Source organism: Hypanus sabinus, chromosome 16, assembly GCF_030144855.1.
Source record: "Hypanus sabinus isolate sHypSab1 chromosome 16, sHypSab1.hap1, whole genome shotgun sequence".
Classification (NCBI taxonomy): domain Eukaryota; kingdom Metazoa; phylum Chordata; class Chondrichthyes; order Myliobatiformes; family Dasyatidae; genus Hypanus; species Hypanus sabinus.
In genome coordinates this window covers 27,391,783-27,405,798 of record NC_082721.1, presented here as the reverse complement: position 1 = coordinate 27,405,798, position 14,016 = coordinate 27,391,783, and the positions used below count along the sequence as shown (strand labels likewise).

At 42.9% G+C, this 14,016-nt stretch overlaps 1 protein-coding gene across 1 annotated transcript in view; it reads left to right on the top strand.

The window, feature by feature from the left end:
• ccdc124 (coiled-coil domain containing 124) overlaps positions 1 to 9,624 on the top strand; it is a 31,436-nt gene extending 21,812 nt beyond the window's left edge. The window contains exons 3-5 of the mRNA XM_059991393.1: positions 6,594 to 6,783; positions 7,926 to 8,037; positions 9,242 to 9,624. Coding sequence (XP_059847376.1) covers positions 6,594 to 6,783; positions 7,926 to 8,037; positions 9,242 to 9,479 — 540 coding nt within the window. The 3' untranslated portion in view covers positions 9,480 to 9,624. The remainder of the gene's footprint in view (positions 1 to 6,593; positions 6,784 to 7,925; positions 8,038 to 9,241) is intronic.
• Positions 9,625 to 14,016: the final 4,392 nt, after the last annotated feature.

Sequence of the window (14,016 nt, the reverse complement as noted above, 5' to 3'; positions counted from 1 at the left end):
CTTTTCCTTTTTCTTCTTGACTAAATTCATCACCCCTCTGGACATCCACAGTTCTGTTATCTTTCCATCCCTGTCCTTCCTTCTAACAGGAACATACCCCTCCTGTACTCTGTGCAATTGATCTTTAAACACCCTCCACATGTCTGATGTAGACTTGCCAGAAAAAGGTGTTCCCAATTAACGCTTCTTAGTTCCTGGCTAATGCCCTTCTAATTTGCCCTTTTCCAATTTAAAACACTCCCACAAGAACCATACCTAACCTTATCTAAAGCTATCCTGAAAGAGAAGGATTTATGGCCACTCTTCCCTAACTGTTCACCCACTGAAAGTTCAGCCACCCCTCCTCTTGTTGGATGGTCCATATATCAACTTAAGAAACCTTCCTGGATACACTTAACAAATTCTGCTCCATCTAACCCCTTGCACTAAGAAAGTCCCCATGACAACAACCCTATTATTGTTGCACATTTTCTTAATCTGATTATGTGTCTGTTAGGGGGTTGTAGTACAGTCCCATCAGTGTGATTGCACTCTTCCTATTCTTGAGTTCTACCCAAATGGACTCTGTGTCTGAACCCTCCATTCTTTCTCTTCTGAGTGCAGCTGTGACATTGTCCCTGATTAATTGTGCACCTCCACCTCTATCTTTTCTAAAACTTCAAAAACCTGGTACATTAATCACCCGTTCCTGTCCCTCTCTCAACAAAGTTTCAGTAATGACTGAAAGACTGTAGTTCCACGTACTGATCCATGCTCTAAGTTCATCACCCTTACCCATAATACTCTTAACATTAAAGTATACACACTTCAAACTATCCGACCTGTCATACTTGTTATTTCAATTTTGACTTTCAATACTTTTATTTACTATCTGGTCCAATCCTTCCCTACTGACCTGGGGCTCCAGTTCCAAGTTGGCATTGGAGAGGGTCTGGAGAAGGTTCAGAGAATGACTCTGGGAATGGAAGGGTTAACGTATGAGAAGCGTTGGATGGCTATGGGCCTGTACTCACTGGAGTTCAGGAGAATGGGGTGGTGGGAGAAATCTCATTGAAACCAGTCGAATATTGAAAGGCCTGGATAGAGTGGATGTGGGGAAGTCATTTCTTATAGTGTGTGAGTCTAGTACGAGAGGGCACATCAGAACAGAGGAGGATAATTTAGAACAGAGATGAGGAGAATTTTCTTTAGCCAGAGGGTAGTGAATCTGTGGAATTCATTGCCATGGATGGCTATGGAGGCCAAGTCATTGGATATATTTAAAGAGGAGGTTGATAGGTTGATTAGTCAGGGCATTATTGGAGAAGGCAGAGAATGAGGTTGAGAGGGATAATAAATCAGCTGGGTCGAATGGCATAATTCTGCTCCTACGTCTTGTGATCTAAACCAGAGCACCCAAGAGGAAACACACAGTGATGGGGAGAACATACTAACTCTTTACAGACAGAGCTTGAAGTGAACTCCGAAACCCAAGCTGTGATGGGTTTCACCCTGCTTTTAACTAGTTATTAGCTTGTGTCAAAGCTTGGGTGGTGGTTAAATTGGTGTCATAGGATATAAGAAGTTTGAGTGAGCTTGGATTTGCAGAGTGAACAAGGTGAGCAGGCATCTGGGAGTAATTGGGAAGTGGCTGAGAGTTCCACTACCACTGACTTGAGGCAGGGTTAGAACAAAGCAATTTTTTCCAAAATGGCTCATTGATGTGTGATCAATATAGTTAAATGTAACATTTGGGTTGAGAATGATCTGGGTCAGCCTTGAACTTTCTTCACTGAACTGAAGAGAGTTGATGGCATCCCCTCATCCCAGAGCCTTGCTTGGACCTTGCTCCACTGCATCCTTCTTAACTTTGCTAGGCTTAGTGGAACTAGAATAAATCAATGGAATGGAGGAATAGTCTTGAGGATCCAATTGGCTTCTGCTTCTAATTTAAATGTTTGGATGTGCGATATGTAATTTCCATAGGAAGAACATCCTGTTCTGCATTGATTACTCATGATGGATCATTCCCCAGAAACCAAAGGAGCCCTCACTGATTGCATCTTGCTGGCAGGGTAGTGTAGTGGTTAGCACAGTTGCTTTGCAGTGGTGGCGATCGCAGATTGGGGTTTGATTCCCACAACTGTCTGTAAGGAGTTTATACGCTCTTCCCATTACCGCGTGGGTTTCTCCCACATTCCAAAGATATATGGGTTAGTAAGTTGTGGGCATGCTGTGTTTGTGCCGGAAGTGGGGCAAAACTTGTGAGCAGTCTCCAGCTCATCCTCTCTGATTTGACATGACACAAATGATGCATTTCACTCTGTTTTGACATATATGTGACAAATAAAACTAATCTGAAATCTTAGTAACAGTGAGTTACTGAGTCCTCATTATCTGTGCGTCTCTGACGCGAGTGAATGGGCAATGATGAGTTTGAGGAATTCCAGCTGGTTTCTCCGTATCACATCTATTAGTTAGAGTCCGTGTTGAATTCTGATATTACTTCTTGCTCTACTGCTGCTGTTAGAACTTGGAATATTTTCCCATAGGCTATTTGTTTTGTACTCAGAAAATTATAACAAATGTGAATCATAAAAATGGACCTGTTGCCCCCACCCAGCCCACCCCGACTCCATGACAGTGATTTTGCTCTGCACCAGCCACCTCCATCTCCTCTTCTTCTCCCTTCATCAGCGTCCATTTCATTCTCCCTCGTGAGATCATCCAGCTTCCTTTTAGCCGCTCCCTATGGGAGTGTGTTCCACATTCTCGTAGATCTCTGGGGTAGGTATTCTCTCCTGAATTCCCCTTTGAATTTATCACTGTCTCACATTGTTGGGGATTTGTTTTGGCCTCTGCTATAAACAACAGTGAGATATCATCTCTCTATCTGTCTGTTCAAGATAATTTAAAAGATCCCTGACTGTCATCATTAGAGCTTTCCAGATTATAGTTCTGGGTGGGGGGGGGGGGGAGAGAGTTCTCTCTCTCCCCATTCAGGTCATATATCAGAAGCATTGCATTTGCAGTGCTTCCAGCTTTGTCAAAGACCCCTCCCATCCTTTCCAAAATCTCTTTGACCTTGTGCCATCAGGCAGAACGTACCACAGCATAAGAACCAGAACTGTCAGGCTGGAAAACGGCTTCTTGACACCCTGCTGCTAACCAGAACCCATTTGCACTCTTGCTTGCGAGCCCTTCTTACCCCACAACTCCCCATCTCACGGACACACTCTCATCCAGCGCGGGTCACTTATTGTTGCTGTTTCACATTTTTATCTAACTGCTTGTTTTATTATAACAGTGCCAGTAATGTTATTCTGTCTTACATAATCATGCACCTCGCATTTTATGTCAACCTGTCAGTCTTTCAGCTTTGCCACTCTGGGACTTGTGCTAATATTATTTTGTTATGTGTTGGATCGTTACATGCTGTGTGTGACTGTATGTACCGTGTTTTTCACCTTGGCCCCAGACGAATGATGTTTCGTTTAGCTGTATATTGTTCGTGTGTGGTTGAATGACAATAAATTTGAACTTGAACTTCAGTGTAACCTTTACATACTTGCGCCCAACATTCATGTTTTGAAAGAAATCAAGGGTGGCACAGTGGGAAATGATAAATTGCAGGAACCTTGGATAATTTCTCCATCACGAACATGAGTTGGAGTCTGTACTGATTTCTGTTTCCTCTTCCCTTGCTGCTACTTTCAGAGTTCCAGCCACCTGTGTATGATCCAGACCTTTGGTCCTGTCCGTGTGGAGTTTGCTTGTTCTTGATGTGTTCCTGCCAAACTCCTCCTCCATCCCAAAGACCTATAAGTTAGCATGTTAACTTGCCATTGCTAGTGTAGGCAGGTGGTGGAAATTTCAGGATAGAGTTGATGGGTATGTGAGAGAGACTAAGTTACAAGGACGTAATGTAAGAGTGGCCAGTGGTGTGGCATCCGCACCAGACTTCGCGGCGAGTGGTCCCTGGTTCAAATCCAGCCGGCTCCTTTCATGCTGGGTTGAACGTCGAGCTAGCAATTCAGTCTCGTTTTTAAAAAAAACAGCAAATGCTAAAGAAACCGCAAGGTTGCTGGCCGATGCACTACAAGGCACAGAAAGGAACAACAAAATAATGTAAGACTAAAGGGTAAACGGGATTTTCTGAGCGCTAGCATTGACTCAATGGTCTGAATAGTCACCTCCTATCAAGTGTTAAATGAATATCTCAAGTTGGGCTGGAAGTGAAAGGGAAAGCATTTCTCCTTTGTGGTATTCCACTTGTAGTAACTGTATTTGGTTCTGGTCATAGTACCCTGGAAAAGAGACGTTGGTCTTGGCAGAGCACAGCTGCACCAAACTTCCTTTAATTGATGATAGAGAACGAGTCTGTTACAATTAAAACATAAAAGCTTGTGGATGATAACAGAGCCATCATTGGCAGGGTAGCACAGGCTACGACTAACGTCGATTAAGAAAGCATGCCGATCTCCTGGAATGCAGGTGTTTCCTGAGCCTTTCAGTAGGCTGTGCCACATGAGCATTTTGCTCCTTGTTACACTAATGGGCTTTGCCAGCCAATTTTCTTAATCATTCCGGAACCTGGGTCTTTAAGAAGCAGTGAATCCAGGAGACGAGTCTCGTGTTACGTCCAGTCTTTTGTGCAACTGAATCCTTCCCTTCATGAATATACAATGCATTCTCCAACATGCCCTCTCCATGTTCCCTCTTCACCAAATTAAAAAGCTGCAATCCAATCCAGACTGGGCACTCTGCCCTTCCCGAGTCATTGTTGGGCATCACTTCCTTGCTGCTTGCTTCCTTCTCTTTCCTCGATCTCCACTACCCCTTCACCAGTTTAACATGCGCTTTAGAAATATCTACCCTTTTACTTCTGTTTAAACATGAATTTACATTTTTAGTGGGTCTTTCTCATCCCCAGAGATGCCAGTGAAGTATTTAGAAGTGCAGTCATCAACAGAATGTAGGAAATCTGATATTTTACCGTTGGTAATATGAAATAAACTGCTAATCTGGTTGAAAAGTAAATATTGTCCAGGTCCGTGGGGCAAAGAATTATTAGCATATACTACATTAAAGGGAAACCCTTGATTTAACGTTTCATTTGAGACACTACCCCTCTAACAGTGTTACATTAGTCTGATTATATCCTCCTGTGATGAGAATTTGATCACACTGAGGCAAGAGTTTGTTACCCACTGAGCCAAGGTGACACTGGCACAGTGTAGCACATGTGGTCTGTTTGGCCCCAGCATCCACAGCAAGCCCCCGTTGTAAAGCTAATCACACTCTGGCCCATTTTATTCTCACCACATTCCCATCATTCCCCCCCCACTCTACCACTCTGCTACATACTACAAACAATTTACAACGCTTGATTAACTTATCAATTCATACATTTTTGGAATGAAGGAAGAAACTCTGGTATTCCTAGAAACCAATTTGGTTACAATAAGTTTCAATAGGTACATTTAATGTCAGAGAAATGTATACAGTATACATCCTGAAATTCTTTTCTTTGCAAACATCCATGAAAACTGAGGAGTCCCCCAAAGAATTAATGACAGTTAAAGTTAGAATCCCAAAGTCCTCCCAACTCCCCCCTCCTATGCATAAGTAGCAGCAAAGCAATGACTCCTTCCCCCCCCCCCCCCACCACCAGCAAAGAAACATCGGCACTCCCTCACCGAGCACTCAAGCATGCAGCCGCACCAATAGAGATACAGACTTGCAGTACCCCAAAGACTGCTCGTTCACCCGGTAATTCAACATACCCCAGGCTCTCCCTCTCCCTAATAAGGGAAAAAAGTGTCCCCATTTCACAGAAGAAATCTGCAAATTCCACATCAGGTCTGGATTGAATGCAAGCTGAATGAGCAACGAGGCAGAAATTCTAGCTGACAGACTATTCAACCCTTAAGATGGAAAACGTCTCCTGATTAATTAGCTACTCTTTTCAGACTGAAGTTAAGGCTCACTGAATACACTGCAGGAACTGAATCTTCAGCTTACCATGTCTGTACCAACCACGATGCCAATCTTACAAATCCAATCTCCCTGCACATACTCTGCATCCTTCTATTCCTTGTCTGTTCATGTGCCACTTGGGATAGTTTAATGGACTCTGTACCACTGAAGTCTGGGGAGTGTTTTGAGATGCACTGCAAGGGAGCTTCACTCTATCTAACCTATGCTCTCCCTATCCTGGTGGAGATTGATGCTGGCTGGCAGCTGGAATGGGAAGTATTCCCTTCCATATCCGCGTATCTGTCACCTCTTTAAATATAGCAAATCTATGGTGCTAAGCCTAGTGGTGCTTTTGTCTAAGAGTAGCCTTTGTGTACATGTTCCCTTTGGTCCTTTTGAATTTCCAAAGGACTTATTAGCATCTGTTTAATTCTAGTGTGCCTAATTTTAGTTTTAAACCCTAATGCCTTATTGTTGTTTTCTTCCCTCATGACTTTCTCGCTCAGCGTTTCGAGTTTGAACTCCAAGTCACTTGGGGCATGAGGTTGTTGTGCTTTTTTTGACCCATTTCTGCCTGTTACAGTGCAGCCTGTGGTGCCCAGTCAGAGTTCTGACCTTTCCCCTTTGGCTTTCAGGTTGAAAAAGAGAAGAAACGCATGGAAGTTCTGGAGCGGAAGAAAGAAATCCAACGGCTTCTGGACGAGGAGGGAAGCAGCGTGAAACCAAAAGCCAGCAAGTTGCCAACACCGGCCAAGATAACCCGAGCTCAGATTGAGGCAACTGTTAAAAAGGAGAATGTTCGGCAAGCTACAGAGGAAGTCAAAGGTATCTTGATGCTTTCTTGAGTGATTTGTTTAGCATCGGCTTCCTTGGCAGTTCTCATATGTTATTGAGCCTAATCAGTCAGATTTCATATCACCAGCATATGTCATGAAATTTGTTAACTTTGCGGCAGCAGTACAACGCAATACAAGATAATAAGGAAAAAACCCTGAATTTTTTATTCTATATATATTATTTTTAAACAGTTAAATAGGTAGTGCAAAAAATAGAAATAAAATTCCAAGTAGTGAGGTCGTGTTTTTGCATTTAATGTCCATGCAAAACTCTGACAGCAGAGAGGAAGAAGCTGTTCCTGAATCATTGACTGTGTGCCTTCAGGCTTCTTCTGTACCTTCTACCTGATGGTAGCAATGAGAAGAGGGCATGTCCTGAGTGCTAGCATCCCTTAATGATGAATGCTGCCTTTTTGAGGCACTGCTCCTTGAAGAGTTCCTGGATACTACAGAGGATGGTGCCCATGATGGAACTGACTGATTTTACAACTCTCTGCAGCTTATCTCGGTCTTGTGCAGTAGCTCCCTCGTACCAGACAGTGATGCAGCCAGTTAGAATGCTCTCCATGGTACATCTGTGAAAATTTGCGAGTGTTTTAGGTGGCGTACCAAATCTCTTCAGACTCCTAATGAAATATAGCAGGTGTCTTGCCATCTTTATAGTTGCATTGATATGTTGCCCCCAGGTTAGGTCAGTTCCATGGGCCGTTGAGAAAGCGACTCGTGTGTGCAGCAGTTCTGACTGAGCCTTATTGCCAGGAAGTGCTGTTCTGTAAATGTTCCACCTGTAGGGTCAACACAAGGTAATAATATCCATATTTCCAGAACCATGACAAGAGAACAGTCCCTGGGTTCCTTGGCTAAGTTTTTAGCCCTTGCTGGAAAAAACCATACAAAATGATGTGAAAAACCCAATTTCAGGAGAAGAGTACAAAAGGGTGCTTTATTCTGCATCCAGCCTATGCTGTGATTTCCTGGCACTGTTGATGGACAGAGTATTTTTCATTGTTTGCCTTCTGCACTAATGTAACACTTTCATGCTAGGAAATGTAGGTTTTTGGCTCCCTTTTTTGAAAGGAGCGGTTTGGCCACAGGCTCCTGTTGTTGAACTGTTGTGATTGTGAATTGCAGAGAAACCGATGAGCCATCTGGAGGTGCCATTGGAGGAAAATGTTAACCGCACTCTACCCAATGAGGATGACATTGATGCCAGGACCATTGAAGATGCCATTGCTGCCCTGAGGTGAGGGGGTTGATGCCTGCCCACGTGCAGTTGTGTTAGCTCAGGGTAAGGGAGGAAATTTATCTAGCCATCTGAAAATGAGTTGGAGCTTTGCAGCCCTTCAGGGTGGCGAAGCTTGCATGTATTGGAATGCGCCAAAGCCGTTGTCCCCTTTTCAGATCCATCAGCCTGATCCTGCCTTTGGATCATCAAGTTCCTAAGGTGACTGAGAAGTAGAAGATGAGTTGTGATTTGACTGAAAGGTTGAGTAGGCACTCTTACTGTTTCCATTTCATAGGCTCCTGTGTTCTCATTTCACCTTAACTCTAGTCCCAACTCTCCTCTTATTCTCCACAGCTCCACCTCCAGGATTGAAAAGTTTGTGCCTCTTCTTTACACAACTCAGCCACTAAATGTTTAACCACTGACTTTTCTAAATTGGGCGGTTTGCAAAGATGTGGCTGTCCTCACTCTGTGACCTCCTCTGGTGTTCTGTGTCCCTATTTCCCTTTTAATTGGTCACTGCCTCAGAGAGAGTGCTTTGTGCTAAATCTCTTCCTGCCTTGCACTCACCAGAAGTTTAAATATTCACAGCCCACAGATGTCAAGCAATTTCAGTGTTGAGCAGGTGAGGCGTGGATGGGGGGGTGGGGGGGGAGTGGGGAAGGAAATTTGCACTCCACTGCATTGTATGCCCAGGGAATCATGACAGAGCCAGCGCTGAGACTCCTACTGTGTTAAATTGACCAGAATTTCAGATGACTAACAGCTAATCTCCCATTTCTCATAGAATCATTATAGACACTGTTATATGCATCAGCCAAATTAGTGAAGCCGATTTGAGTCTGCTGCTGTGTCTTGTTTATCTGTATTATTTATCTCTCAACATACAGAAGTCCCAGTGCTCTCTCCAATGTAATTTTCAATTTCTGCTTAAGATCTGTCACTTTAGTAAATGGAATGTTGAAAATTGATTAGATAGCGATGGAACTATCTGCATTAGCGCTCAAAGTAATCCAACTGCCATCATAGCCAGTGACAATCCAACTCTACCTGTACCATACCCTAGTGGAGACCTGTCCCAAACAGTTGACAATGACAGGCCTGTCCCAAACAGAGCAACTGTTTGTGTGTGTGTGTATGTCTCCCCATCCATCCGTCCCTCACAGCTGTGTGCAGGCTTGGAGAGAAGTGCTCAGTATTTACATTTGTGCTCTGCTTTCAGCACTACCGAGACTGTGGACCACCACCCGGAGCGACGGTTGCGGGCTGCCTACATTGCCTTTGAGGATGCCAACATGCCGCGGATAAAGAAGGAGAATCCCAACATGCGCTTGTCTCAGCTCAAGCAGATGCTGAAGAAAGAGTGGATGAAATCGCCGGACAATCCCATGAACCAGCTGCACGCGGCCTACAACACCAAGAACGAGCGGGCAGCTCCGAGAGGAAACCGCCTTGCCTGAGATTCAGATTCAGTGTGAACTTTGGCCCCGTAGTGTGAATGTGATTTCAATTTGGCATCCCCATTTAATAACCTAAACCACATAAAATAAAGTGAAACGTCTTGCCCCACGCCAGAAGATGTGGAGAGTTGCACAGTGGACAATTTATCTCTATCCTATCAATTTGCCACTCAGAAATCCGCTCGTGTGAGGTGTTGAGCAGTACTTGCAGCAGCAGCTGTACCTCCCAATCCTCCATCCCACTCCGATCAACGTCAGCCCCAATGCTGTGCCAGGACTTCCCTTGGCAAGTTACTGAACCTATCTCTGAAGCCCTGAGAGCTTGGATGAAGTGTAAGGGAGAGTGATTTTGACTGATGTATAAGTTAGAAGGTTGAGTGATCTAATCTATATGAGTTTCCATGATCAGGAATGTTTCTTTATTTATTTCTCTGTTTAAAGATAAACTGGGACAATCCTGAAAGGGAGCATGGAGTGTTGTAGGAGGAGGAGAAATCTCAGTCACTGTAGGAAGGCTATTCAGCATTAGCATCTCATTAGGTTGGGACCTGCAGGAATCAGTACAATCTGGAGCTGTTGGGGTTGTTTTGTGTCAGAAATCTATGGAGCCGAGTGTTGGTTTGCAGCAGTATATTAATGAAGGTCAAAGGTCAGGGAGTTACGATAGGGAGAGAGCAGGGATGAGAAGGGAAGGAGGTGATTGTTCATAGCAACCCTAACTTTTTAAATTTTAATATTTGGTTTTATTTGAAGTGTTTGGTCAAGTGTGCCATCGGTTCTGAGCTTTGGGTGAGAAAGAAGCAATGGAATCTTGTGCTGAAGCTTCTGTGAGCTCTTTGAAGCATTAGCAATTCCTTCATGGGTACTGAGGCTCCAATCCTTGTTTCTTGCTCAAAAGAAGAAGGAAATCAGCATGTTTGGTGGGAATTGAAGTCTTCCATTGTAGGCTGTGTTTGAAGAAATACTAGGTAATGTGAGTGAGGATTTTTAATTCTGATATTTTCGTATTGCTAAGAACTTAGCAGCAAGTCACAACACTCTGCCATCAAGAGAGTGGCAGTGAATGGCCTCTTTCTCCTCATCTTGATTCTCCACACTCTCAATCTAATCTATGCCTGACAGTGCAAGTGGCCAAATCTGTTCAGGCTGCTGTCTTTTGTACCCATTTCACTGCTGCCTGTGGGCCATTCCTGCCACTCCGTTTTACTGTACAGTTTTGGAAATCAGAGACTTCAATCAGTGACTATCTGCCAACCAACTGGATTTTTCACTTCTATTTTAATCCCCAAAGATGACAGAACTTCTGATGCGCAGTTAAACTTTTGTTAAAAGAAAAAGTGATTGGGTTGTGGCATCATGAAACCATGTTCTTTCCTGCAGCTGTTGGTGAGTAACCAGCTCACAACTTCACCAGTCTTGCTAAAATCTGAAATGGAACCCATTTGGGAAGAAAGTGGTAAATGAATTTTTCCGATTCATGAGGTATCTCTGAATATTGCAGGAGGAAGGATATTACAGAGTTTGGAGAAAGTGTAATATGAATGGGCTCCTCAGTTAAATTAAATACTAAATTAAACCATTTGACCTTTATGTGTGATTGGGCTATGTTGTAAGAATTCAAATAAAGAAACACTTAATATCAAACTCAAACAAAATTTGAGTCATAATCTTCAGTGTGAATCAGAAGTCTTCATAGTAATTTGATGTATTTGAAGGGAAGAGGTACAGTGTGCAACGCAGAGCTCCCTTCTAATTTGTAATTGTCCCACACAACACACTCAGGATAGGCACATGATTGAGCACCTTCAATACTGCCCCTCTCAAACATTCCAGAGTACGGACAGCATGGTTAGATATAAATACATCCCTACTGTTTTGAGCAGGATCACAAGTGGGTGGCAAATGAAAAAGGAAATAAAGCTCCCTTCTCACTATCATGGTTGTCTTTGACAGAACAGTCACATAAAGGTAAATCTTCCTCTACACTGCCCTGTCACGGACTCTCAGTTTGGGGACAAAATAAGTTAGTATAGAGCAAAATACTGTCCTGCTAACATTAACAGGACAGGTACTGAATGTGTTAGACACAGAGAAGTCCTCTTTCTGGAGAGGAAATATTGGTGTGAATGTCTTTGAACTAGTTTGAAACATTCTGCAGAACAATCAGTGAATCAACAAGCAAGTGCTGGGAACCAGTCTTTGCATTCAAGTGTGAACCCTTTAGCCCGAGTCGCATTCTCCGATTTCAGAGCTTTACAATTGGTTGATTGTGAATGAGACGAGGAACAAGAATGAGGACAGAAGTACTCCATTCTGTGAATGTATGTCAGAGCATTGCCTGGGGTGTTGGATATATATATAATATGATTTACCAACACGCTCTCTAAATTAAGAGTACACCATTGAGCAGAATAAGAAGTGACGTCCCTGCTGTGAGTTGCTTCATTCACCATTGCAAAGATGGTGCCACTTGTGGCTTCAGCTGTGTTGTCAATCCTCTCTTAGTTTCCTCCTTCCTCATTTTGTTTGAGGAGTTTATTCTCAGGATCTGAGTTCACTGGCAGACCCGGTATTTATTATTCATTTTAGGGTTCCTTTGGTGCCGATGATAAACTGCCTCCCTGAACCATTGTGAAGTTTGTCTCAATGCAACTGAACAACTGTTTCAGAGGTAAGTTAATCATGGCTGTGTAACACTGCTGTCACTTAAAGGTAATTGTCTTGAAAGAAATGGCAAAACAGTTGAGGTTTTGACTGTCTTTCAAATTCAAGTTCTCAGAGATGAGCTTTAAATATGAATGTTGTCTTTATCAATCTCATTGTAATAATTTCTCTAGTGGTTCTTGGGGGCAGAGGTCCATCTTTACCTCCTGGTGGACATTTCCTGAGAGGCTGTAGGTGGAAGCAGGGAGGAGGTTGATGCGTGAAACCTGTGTGTGGTATGCTGTGTTTTATTCCCTACAGTAATGTTGCTTCCCATTGATTTGGGGCTGTTAACAAAGCAATATACCTTATTAGTGAGCAACCCTGGCAAGAGGTATTAGTGCAGGTGATAGAGAGCTTGGTCATAGCTAGAAATTAAAGTGAATGTTTTAAAATCAAAGTCGTGGCTAAATAGAATATAAGATTTGTTGAGAAGCACGGATAATGTGAAAATAGGGCTTGGACAACACTTTTCCATGATCTTAGTTTTAAGGTGTATTAGATGAGTTGGTCGGATGAGCATATTGGTATAGTCAAGTCAGAAGGTAACAAAAGATTGGATGGATGTTGAGGTTTGCATAGAACTTGACATTGGCAGAGAAATAAAAAATATTTTTATTTGAAGGAATGTATTTTAAAACAATATTGCGTTCAAAAGCAACACTTGCGGAACTTAGGTCCTGTATGTTGTGTTGTAATTTAGCAGGGGCACCACGATTGTGAAACCATTTGAAATGGACCTTCTATCTTAAGAGTGCTCTTCTCCACATTGTGATTCCCGTCTCAGTTGCCGTGTGTATTATGACAGATATCATCAGTTCTTTGGCAGTAATCAGATTTAAAAGATAGTGACCCATCTGATAGTGACAAAAACTTCACTTGGCATTGCAGGTCAGGATTTTTCCCTCCTCACTCACACTTGTGAAGGATACCCCCAGGCTGTGACTTCTCAGTGGATAGCACCTAACTTCAGAGTCATGGATTCTAAACCTACTTCAAAGACCCAAACTCAATGAAGGGAAACAGGGATTGCAGCACTATCTTAAGGTGTTGATATTCAGGTCAACAGTTAAATTGTCACCTCATTTACTTCCTCCACTGTATGTAAGAGATCTTGTGTACACTATTGAAGAATAGCCATACCTAGGTCAACACTTATTGCTGAGAAAACATCACTGGAAAAAAACCAGAATAATTTGGTCAGTTTCTCAATGTTGGTTGGGTAGCAGTTGTGCACAAAATGGCTGCTCTGCTTCCTAATTTACAAGAGTGACTACCTCCTGAAACTAAAGCACCATAATGGCCATAACCTCAGCAATGTTTTCTAGACTCAGCAACAAATTGTGTTCGGATTAGATGTTTATCCTGGGAGGGGTAGTTCAAATCCCATTCAGGCCTATAGAGAACCTTGCATCAGTTAGTCAATTCAACTCCCAATGTTGTGTACTAGGATTATTAACTGGGCTATAGTTATTGATTATTTCCTCTAATTAGCAGCTCAAGCCACACCCTCCTCACTGCAGTGGATAAAATAAGAGATGGAAAAACATAATCTAAGGTCTCTTAAAAGGATTTTAATTTTAATCTTGAGATTAATTTGCAATTTGTTTTAATGGTCTTGCAATTTTTTTTCCCTGTGCAAAGTATCTTAAATTGTCCCTTCTGCTTTCAGTCTATTAATGAAAGAGAAATTTCCAGCTGGCATGCAATGAGGCTGAAGTTATTACCCACTGTGGGGAAATGTGTCACGAGGATTGAACGAAGAGGTGAGGTCACATGTGCAACCTCTCTTCCACACTGTTCTACATGTTGCTGAAGGTCACATGCCAGCTGA